General features: G+C 40.3%; 1 protein-coding gene across 3 annotated transcripts in view; it reads left to right on the top strand.

The window, feature by feature from the left end:
* CYFIP1 (cytoplasmic FMR1 interacting protein 1) overlaps window positions 1-10,977 on the top strand; it is an 82,849-nt gene that overhangs the window by 61,113 nt on the left and 10,759 nt on the right. For all 3 annotated transcript variants that reach the window (XM_061459764.1, XM_061459763.1, XM_061459765.1), the window contains 2 exons: window positions 2,583-2,726; window positions 4,236-4,326. In XM_061459764.1, the coding sequence (XP_061315748.1) occupies window positions 2,583-2,726; window positions 4,236-4,326 (235 nt within the window). The remainder of the gene's footprint in view (window positions 1-2,582; window positions 2,727-4,235; window positions 4,327-10,977) is intronic.

The following is a 10,977-nucleotide window of genomic DNA, read 5'->3' as shown; positions in this document are numbered from 1 at the left end:
CCCCATCAGTGCCCTAGATCCCTTTTCTGCATGCAGAGAGATCTATGGAAACACACACATTGTACTAGAGGGATAGAACTTTAGGCTGCCCACCCGGTAGGGTATGTTTGGAGTTTAGCCAGCTCCAATCTAATAGCAGGACTGTGTCGTGTATTAGGAGTCTAATAACTAGCCAAGTGCCTATTTTAGTTTGCTTTCACAAAAAAAGATGGTTGAATATTTGGAAACAGCCCTCCTTCGCAAAATCAACACAAGCCTGCGGTCATTAGAACAGAGCTTCCTGGACTAGCAGATGGCTGAGGCTTGGGGTCCCTCTAGGGCAGAGGGAACCTGCAGCAGGTTGCTCACAGACATGTCTGGTCAGGTCTCAAACGTCTCTGAAGACAGCCTTTCTGTTCGACTGCCCTCACAATAGTGAAGTTTTTCTTCTGCTGTTTAAGTGGAATTTCATGTTTGTGCCCATTATCCCACTTGTCCTGTCACTGGGCATCACTGAGCAGAGTTGGCTCCATCATCTTTAGTCCCCTCATTAGTTACCTGTGTATGTGATCCTTCTGGGCCTTCTCTTCTCCAGGATGAACAGTCCCAGCTGCCTCAGCCTTTCCTCATAGGAAAGATGCTCCGATCCCTTAATTATTTTCAAGGTCCACAGCTGGACTCTTCCATACATCTCTCCGTGTCCCTCCTGTACTGGGGAGCCCACCACTGGACCCAGCACTCCAGGTATATCTAACCCATGCTGAGTCTAGGGGTGGATCATCTCCCATTGGCAGTGCTCTGCCTCATGCAGCCCCACTGGCTGTTGGCCACCTTTGTCTTGGAGATATACTGCTGGCTTGTGGTCAGCTTCTTGTTCACTAGGACCCTCAAGATAAGGAAAAAAAAACCCAAAACCCACCTTCTGTAGGTTAGGCTGTCTTCCTCTATTGGTTTGTCACACAGATAGAGGCAGAAGTTCAGGTACATGTAAGGATTAACTAAACCTCTCAGAAGTAAATTTTGGTACTGGCAACATTCTGAAATTGTGGAAATAAATTGCTGGTTATAACTTTGTGTGTTTGTTGAAGCTTGATAAAATTTACATAATTTTCTATGGGTGAGTGTTTTAATAACTCATGCAAAGTTTCTCACTGAGGTCAGGAGTTGCTTGATTCAGAAAGTTGGGTTTGGATCTATTGTTCTCTCTTCTTGTGACCTAAGTGGTCTCTTCTGAGTCTGTGCTTTCATCTGTTTCTTTCATAGTGCAACAATTTCTGACACATGAGGGTTTGTGAAGTACATGTCAGCCATTCACAAAAGATGGCCAAGAAGTGTTAGCCTGTTGCCAAATTTGAATTTGCTACATATCAGTCTAGAACCCACCATTCAAAACATGTTGGAAACTAGTGTTTATATAAACTGGTGCTTAAATAGGAATTTACAACATAAATAAAAATGTTTATCTTCTATTCTGATCTCTTCTAAAAATTATTTGTAAGTCCTTTTATGAGACTAAAATCCCCCAAGAGCTTGGTGGTTTCACGACTTGAATTCCTAGTAGTTTCTTTGTGCAATGCCATGTATTACAGTATCTGGTATTGAATTGCACAGATAATTGAGGCAGGACCTGCACTGAAGGGAGGGTCAGTGTTCTTCCTGGATACTGGTGAAAGAAATTTTTCTGTTTCTGCTGATGTGTGTGGAGTTGCAAGTCGAACACTATGCTGTCTTTCATGCATGTATTACAGAGAATGTAAACTGCAGAAAAGAAAACATAACAGGGCCTTCTGCGAGAAAGGTTGACAAGATTCCTGTTTGAATTTCAGGATATTAGAAGAACAGCCCACTTACAGAAATGGAGGATGTTAAGTTAGCTAACTCCTGTTTGATCTGTGTCTTCAGCAAACAGTTACTAAATCTCCACACAGCATCAGTCTGTATGGTTGGATCCACTTTGAAGAAACAGTCATTAATATAGCAAAACACCTGGTCCTATATATACATCTCTGGAAGAATTTCCACGAGATTACATCACAGACTTAGATTTGCTTTGATCTTCTGTACAGTTAAGGGATTTGAAAAAGAGAGATCCTTATTAATTAGCTGCAGAGAACAATAACTGCAGAAGGCCCTTTTTTTTTGTAGTTGAGTCCTTAAAGACTTACAATACCTATTATAAACTGAAAATTGAAGTAACTTCTTTCAAGATGTTTTGTACATTAAATGGATGATACAGGAATAGCAGGTATAGAAGCTGTGCTTTAAATTCAGGGATCTCAACATTGGCATTGACTACTCATCTTTTTATACCTGTGTAAACAGAAAAACACGAAAAAGGAAATGTGCATGGCTTCATAAATGGTAAGTGGAAGATGCCTGGTGGAAAAAAAAAGTGTTTACAAATTTTTCTTGCTAATACAGGGATTTTGGTTAGCATTCCTGCCTTACAAAAGGGAAGTTTTGTGTTTTACTTCCTGGAGAAAGAAAGATACAAAGTTATTATTTTATTTTTAATATGCTTTTAAAATGCTCGTTAAATGAGATTATTATAGAGATGCAGTGAGCCAAAATTGCCATTAATCATATCTGTTCTCTTGTTTCAGGCATTGAATCTGGCATATTCCAGCATCTACAGCAACTACAGGAATTTTGTTGGTCCCCCTCACTTTAAAGTCATCTGTAGGCTTCTTGGTTATCAGGGTATTGCTGTGGTGATGGAGGAGTTGCTGAAAGTTGTCAAGAGCCTGGTATGCTAATTGTCTTTCATTTTCTGCTATTCAAAACGGTTTCTGACAGGAAATGTCTCAAGAAAAACAAAGTTAAAGTAAGACTTCTGGTAAGAGTAATTAAAATGTTACTTCTGTTGAAGTTCAATATAAGCTGTGTTTGAGACTACTCAATTTCTTGAGAGCAATAGAAGATGCGCCTCAGTGTCCAGAGCAGTGTTTTGAAAACCTTGGATTCTTTATTGAAGGTGGATTTAATTTTTGGAGATCGATGCTGTTAAGTCCTGGGTAAACTCTGGAAAAGCATGAGTGTTTCAAATTAGTTGATTTCAACTTAAAAGATTGTACTGTAAATTCACTTTTGCAATATTTTTTGAGAACAGCTGGAGCGTGCTTTCTATGTTACCTAACTTCAGGGCTTTCATTATAACATTGTTGACAGATAACACCGTAATAACATGGAAGGTTTAATCTCTGTGCTGAACCTAGCAATGGATAGCATCAAAACTATTTAGAAGAGTGCTGAGACCAGATGTTGAAGAAGTTATCCATACAGCCTGGGTATCTTCCACTGGAAGGGGCCTTTTCTGTAACGAGAGGGTTGAGAGCCTGCTGGTTCACTATATTATTAGTATCTGTGTATCTAGTCATAATGCATTGCAGTAAAGTTTAAGCCAGATAAATTGTTTTTTCCTCCCTGTCCCTGTTGTCTGTAAGGAGCATGCTGTCAAAATAATCCAGCTGTACCAGGGGATAGCTGTGGTATTCATAATCTTACTTCACACACTTGACACATTTGGCAGTTTGTTTACAGTAATTCCCACAATGTTTTTGATGTTCTAGAAAAGAGGGAGCCTGCTTGAAGGGGTGATGTGGTTTAATGTGGTTTAATCTTCAAAGAAACAGGAAAACACGGATATTTTTAATGGTTTGTTGGGGGGTGTGTGTGGTAAATTTTCTCAGTTCATTAAAGGAAGCAGTGAATGCTTGGCATTTATAAAGGAGGTTAAAAGGCCTGGGGGTAGGTATCCTGATGATGCCTGTTCAGATGCTCAGATGTAGAGAGACAGATGTGAAATAGGTGTCTAATGGGAGGACAGCAGCCTGATTGTAGGCTGGGACTGTGTCTTAACTGGTATGTCTGGAATAGTCAGTTTGAGCTGTTACAGACACACTTAATGCTGAGGGGTTTTCTCTTATTGCTGTCAAAAGGGTTCAAATGCAACTTTTTAACCCAAACTCTAAAAGTTGTTTAGATAATAGCCACAATCTGCAAGAGAAAACATGATTTCCTCTTTTTTTACCTTCGTAACCTTAGCTCTTGTGTCGCTCTTCCTGTAGCAAAAGGTGGCTAATGCCATGTGAAGGGAAGTGCAACTGTATTCATTTGACAAAACAATTAATGACTGACAGAATTAAATGCAAGATTTTTAGAGCTTGCTCAATTCATGTGTAGTTTGAATGCAAATTGTTGCAAAGTGTCTTAGTTCAGTAACAGTGACGTGTTTACACACATCTGTTTTCTCTTAGTTACAAGGGACGATTCTTCAGTATGTCAAGACCCTAATGGAAGTGATGCCTAAGATCTGTAGGTTACCAAGACATGAGTATGGTTCTCCAGGTTAGTTCATGTTTGGTGTTACCATAGCAGCCTTAATAAGATGATACTAATCACTGTCTTCTGGATCATGTGTACCTCTGTCTTTCCCTCTCTCTCTCTCCTGATAACCAGAACTCAGTCTGGGTTTGTTGGGGTTTTTTATTGTTGTTGTTTGGTTTGGGTTCTTTTCCATAGAAGAATCAGTGAATGCTTTTTGAAGGTACTTCAAAAGACTTCTCCGCTTGGAGCAAGAGGAGGACAATCTGTGTATCAATAGCCTCACAACATAATTGATCTTGAGCTGTGGGGTTCACAATCATTTCTACTTCTGGTCTTTCTCATAAGCATGCTGGGCTTTTACCTCTGCAAGTTAGCCTCTCACGCTTGTCTGTTTAGATGTCTTATTTAGATAACCCTGCTTCTCTGGAAAAGCCACTGTTCCCTCTTCTTTTGCCCTTATCAAATGTAACATAAAAGGAGTGATACTGCTGAGAGGCAAACTGGTCCTGCCAGAATAGTCATGTCTGAGGCTTGTGTGGGGTGCATCTTAGCCACTTAACAGGAGGTGTGACAGTTGCAGAAGAAGAAATCACTTTGACAGCTGCTTGCCACTACGCAGAAATAATTGGCTAATTAGTATTTATCACATTGTTCACCGAATTTCTGAAACTGCTTCCCCCCTTCAAAATATTCCTCCTCCACAACTTCTAATTAACACAAATTAATCCCTCCATGTGCCACCCACCTCCTGAGTATATCTTTATTTTTCCAGAGTTGCTTAGGTTTATTAAATGCCACTCCAACTGGAATGAGGTTGGTTTTTTTTTTCTCTTCCCACAGCTTGCTTGACGCTCATTACCAATATTAAACGACATCAAGGACTTACTAAGTGTTTCCTTCCTGTTTTTTTCCCTGGAGCATAGAAATGGATGAATCACTGTACTTAGCAGTATAAAAATACTCTATCTGAGGTTTTTAGCCACTCCCTAAGGTCTGACCACAAAAGCAGTAGGTGTTCTCAAATATAGATTATGCATCACCAGGGTCTTGATGCTACAGGTGACACTGGGAAGCTCATAGTCTCTTGCCAGAAATCCTCACCTTTAAGGAAAAAATATTTGGCAGGAGATGTCCAGGGACTTATGCTGAAACTTTCTTTTGAGGTTACAAGGCAATCCATCCTATAGGAAAGGCAAAACTTCACTTGTGCAATGGTGACCTTCACAGAATCAATTAAAACATTTTGAAATTCTTTACCACTTTCCTATTTTGTAGAGATCGCGAACTGCTTTGACCTCATGTTTACTCCCACAGTTTAGAGGTCTACTATACCGAGAGATCAGAGTAACTCTTGGCTATATGATGGAAGATCATAGCGACTAGAATCGGACTATATCTCAAAACTCCACCTGCTCCTCTTCTCCTTCACTGCCCCTGTTCCCGACAGGTTTTGTTCTGATGTGTATTTTTCCTGTTCTTAACTATTTCTAACAGTGGATACTTCCCAGAGTCTCTTCCTAGAAATAGCAAAGATAGCCTTTACCACCTCTCCCTTTCCTTTCAAAGACACTAGACAGAAGGGGCATGTGGAAGCTCAGGGCGTGTCCATCCCTCTCATATCACTGAAGAATCGTGTTTTGCTCTCTGATGCCTCCTCATCATGGAGCTGTCTGTCCTTGGAGCAGCTCTGACTGGCAATGGAAAATGTTTTCTGCGATAGGGACGTGCTGTAGATTTTAGCCCTCATCTGGCATCTTGAGAGGAACTGTCAGATTGCGGAAGGGCAGGCTCAAGACATGCTTGATTTGAATCACTGCCCTCTTCTTTCCACATTAAATTCTCCTCTTTAGCAGTCCTTGCTACACCTTGTTTACTTGGTTCACCACAGAAAATGCAAACTAATACATGTCAACTGTTGTCTGTTCTCTCCTCTGCCTCCTAAAGCTTCCTGCAGAAGTTAGTAGTTGTAGTAGCAAGTCTGAGTGCTATGCTTCTATTCTTTCATAACAAATCATTTAATCACACTTCCTGGACTGGCACTACCTACACATACAGAGCAAAACTGTGATTTCAATCTACAGACTAAATGTGTAGATTCTCATCTGTCTTGACGTAACATGTATTTATCAATTCAGAATTAGTTTCCTGAGTCCATCTCCACGTGCAAAGCAATTAAAGTATGCTCACTAAGTAAGCCTCTAGCTACTTCATACGCTTCAGACTTTTCATTTGGAGAGCTTTGTTTGGACTCTTTTGATTGCAATTCCTTAAGCCCTACACAATCAGTCCTCTAGACTTGTGGATTTCTAAACGGTGATTTATTCCAACTAAAAGGAGCAGGGTACAGACAGTGGCATCAGAGTTGTTCAGGACTCCTGCTTGCCAATGGGTTTGTTTCCATAGGAACAGTCTAAAGCAGTGGGGAACTTGCTCATCTGGTAGTCATAAAAATATTTGTCTAAAAATACATTAAGCATAGGATTCTTAAAGGGACCTTTTAAAGGAATATTGGCCTCTAAGAGCTTAAACTTGAAATTTCATCTTGTAGGTAACATTTTCTTCTGCTACTGCTCAAGTATTTGAATATGACATTCCTGCGTTGGGTAAATAAGTATTTCATGTCCTGCCACTCAGAAGTGTTGGACAGAATGAGAAAAGTAGTTTGTCAGCTCTGTTATGAGATGAAGCTTAGACTTTTGTCACTATATCAAGTGCTGTATCAAGCCTCCAAAAGAAAGTTTTGGAGAAAAATCAATGAGCTTATTAGTAAGATACAAACTTGGTGAGAAAGTAGCCTTATTGTGTATTTTTCTTAAGTATAGCATTCCCATGATTCTTCCTAAAAAAAAAAAAAAAAAATTAAAAAAAGTATATATATTAAAAAAAAAAAGAAACAAAACACCAAAAGCTGGTGCAGGGCAAAACACTTATTACACCAGGCCATGATCTCTTCAAATCCCATGTCTTCTCACAGCAGTCTGGGGAAGCCTCCCAGTGCCTCATGCTGTCGGCTGCTGTGTTCCTATCTCTCTGTGGGCTGATTGTGTTGCTGTTGAACATTTGAGCTGCTTCAGCATGGTAACCTGGCAAAAAACAGTCTTTCACCCTCCTTTTTCTGCAGTATTTCAGGCCAGAGCCTAATAGGAACTGGAGCTAGCCTGGGCTGGGAAGCATCTTGGAGGGTGGTAGTAGCTAGAAGCTGCAGGGGAATCATCATAGTTTTACAGGAAGAGCTAGTAATGCTTCCTGTTATCCCAGGGTTTTGATCAAATTTGGATGAGTAGGAGAATAAGTTAATTTCTTGGTGGGGGCACGATGGCTTGAGTCCTCGTAGGGAAGAACGCGAAAGCTATTTTCTGGAACCTGTCCATTGGAGAGCCAAAGAAGTATTTGTAGCTGGCATCTGAAGGTCTGTATGAAAGTGAACATAAACTAAAGATCATTATAGTACCCAGGTTTGGTATTGCAGCTAAGCAGATTATACTTGACAGTAGTCAAGTCGGTACTCTGCAGAAAATAAACCAAAATTGTTAGGGTTAAAAGACCAAGAATTCTCTTCAAGATTCTGTTTGCTATTAGTCAGCAATTCAGTTCTAGAATAAATAGCTTTTTTTTGTCCTGATCTTTTAGGTACCAGAATTGCTACAAGCTTTGGAATGTGCTTGATTGGAGTTGTAGGTGTGACTTGAGGTTGTTTTATAGAAAAATGAAAGGTGACCAAAGTGAAGAAATCCAAGCAGCTTTGCATTGCATGTGTTAACTTGGTCTGACTTCCTGGATTCATTAGTGTACAGACTGCACAGCTGAAACTTGGCACTGCTGTTTGAGTGCTGTTGAGATAGGATTTTGGAAGCAAAGATGGAAACTAATCCTTTACTAATCTATGCTTTACTGGGTCTATCTTGTATCAGCAGCCTTTGCTTCTGTTGTAAATCAGTGTAAATCAGATCTGTGTAAATCAGAAACCGGTATTATAGGATCGATTATTATGACATCTAATGTCATCCCATCTGCAGGAATAGAAGGGTTTGATTAAATTTGCTTTCTTGCAGAGGAGTAAAAAACCTTGATCATTTGCATTGCAAAATGCTATGTATATAGAACTAATTTATTAACTTATGGATTATACCCACAAATAAAATTAGGGGAAGGAAGAAGTTTGCATCCAGTAAAATTAACCTTCCTAAGACACTTGTTCTTTTTCCAGGGCTTCAGTATGCATGGGTAGTCTTTCATAAAAATTGTTGTTATTTTGGAAGTGCAATCAGGAATGACATTGTTCATATATTGATGAAAACATGAAGATGTATTTCTGCCACAGGACTCCATTGGGGAGCAGATCATGCTTTTGGTGTAATTTCTGTTCATCAGAAATAGCCTGTGTTGCTCTGTAGACTTCCATCTGTTTTGCCAGTAAATTGAGCCGTTTGTCTAAGGTCAAGTGGAACAACTGCATGCTAAATACTGGGTGTCAGATTTTCAAAATAGTGACAATTTTGTTGATGGATGCACAAGTGTGGGTGTGTGTATTTATATATTTGTATATGGAGACTGGGGCTTTGGGTGAAGAAATAAGAATTTTTGTTAAGGACTCTGAGAGGAATTCAGTCACCTGGAGTGGCTGTAAAAGGCAGTATGTAAGTTTTATGGTATGAACCTCAAGGCTCTTAGACTTTGGTTATCCTGCTGCTTTTGGGTGGACTTATTGTCTTGCTTTGGCTTCAGTTGCACCTTCAGTATGAGTTTCATACTGTTGGACACAGTCCTCTGTGTTGCTCCTGGTTTCTCTCTGTGCCATCCTGCTCCTTTATATTTGCTGTAGATGGCATGGGTTATTCTCAGGATTTCACTGCCCATGTAACATGGATAAAATTTTGTCATCTTTCCAGACATCAATCTGTTTTCTCAAATTCCCCATAAAATCCACAAGTTTGAAGGGAGTTTGACACACCCCACACCACCACCACCACCTCCCTCCGCCCCCCATTTTCCATCCCTGTCATGACTGATACTTGTTTCCATGTTGCAGTAGCAAAATAATTCTTGCTGCTCTGCTCAGCTTCTATTTCTCACCAAGTTGCTCCCCGCTCACCATAAAAGCTAAAGGGAAAAAGATCTCCATGTCTGTCCTTACTGCCAATATCCTACTTGCTCTGAGTGTGCTTTCTCTCCATGTGACTGCGTGGAGAAGTGTACAGTTCCTCTCTGTCTTATGGGGAGTGTTCTGGCCCTTCTGTTGGTTCATCATCAGTCTTCATGTACACACCATGGATACTAAGAACAGAAGCACTGATAGATACTCTAGTTTGATATACTCTATGGCACAGACCTAAGTCGAGGATAACACAATGGACTTTTGTTTCCAGAAGATCTTGGTATGAGGAAAGTGTTTGACTTGACTTTTAGCATTTGATCCTTAGAAGACCTTTCCTGCTAGGCTTGGAAGCCCTTTCATTAGCAGAGAAAAACACAAAGGAAATACTAGGGCGTGTAAGTAAAACATGTAGGTTTGCGGTAAAGCTTGCTTCAATTCCCTCACTTCACTTCTTTTTTTTCCTAGCATCAATATTTGTGAAAAAATTTCTGCCATATCAATCTGCCTTTTCAACCTCATCTTTAAAATATGAGTCCCAGTATTTAGCACTGCAGCATCCCATTGCCACAGTGGGCAGGTGTGTTCAAATGACAAGCACTAGCGCTCACTGCTGCTCAAATACCTTGCAATTGCAATTAAGAATTGCAATTGGCCTTTGTAATACAGCATTGGATGGGCGCCAACAGTGTTTTCCAGAGCTTTTGCATTATGTAGGGAGTTGGTGATGTGCTGGCATGACTTGTTTGCATTTTAGTTAGATTTAAATGTGTTTCCTTTGAATAAATCAAGCTCAGCAAGCACTAACTACACCTGACCTTTCTTCATCGGTTTGTCAGTTCTGTTTTCTTATTGAGTTGCTAAACTACTAAAGTTAGGTCTGAAATTTCTCTCCACTGAATGCATGTGGAAACACTCATTGACTGTAAATTTTCTATTGACCAGCAGTTCATTGAGATGTAACAGAGCCAGCCCTGCACCCCCTCACCATGCACTTTACTGTTGTTTTGTGTTACTAATTTTAATGATGTGAAGCTTTCTGTAGAAATGTGTGGGTTAGCTACGCAGTTCCCTCCTTTCCTGTAAGTTTTCAAGTTCCTCTGCTGAATCTGAGGGATTTCCTTGGAATTTATATGCTCCAGGCTGTATTTTATGTTTGTGCACTCCCCTCTCAGCTGTTGCCTTGCTGGCTAAATACCGAAGTCTAATCTCCTGCATGGGAAGTATTCACCAGTTGCACCCAAGGAACAAATGGGAAGGTGGGGAGGGGCATCTGTGCTCTCTTTTGTTGTCTCCTCTAATTGCTTTAGATGTTGTTGGGTGGAGATTTAACCATCTGACTTAATTCAGTGTAGTGGAAATGAGCTGCCCTATGTAGCACGCAATTCAAAAGCTTTGCATGATGTGTTTTCTTCTGACATCAGTCAAGGCTTTGGGTGGCTTATTAAACGGGCCAGGCTTGTGCAGCCAGCTGGAAAAATGCTGATAAAAAATAACTTGCAGGAATCCAGAGAGCTGTCTGACCTACTGTAGTTCTCTGCTCTTCCTCACCTGACCTGCACATTGCTTTAATTTCTGCA

This window comes from Pezoporus flaviventris, unplaced genomic scaffold, assembly GCF_033815535.1.
Source record: "Pezoporus flaviventris isolate CSIRO_AGI_PZ_B2104156 unplaced genomic scaffold, CSIRO_AGI_Pfla_v1 ptg000030l, whole genome shotgun sequence".
Classification (NCBI taxonomy): domain Eukaryota; kingdom Metazoa; phylum Chordata; class Aves; order Psittaciformes; family Psittacidae; genus Pezoporus; species Pezoporus flaviventris.
This window is presented reverse-complemented; position numbering and strand designations above follow the sequence as displayed.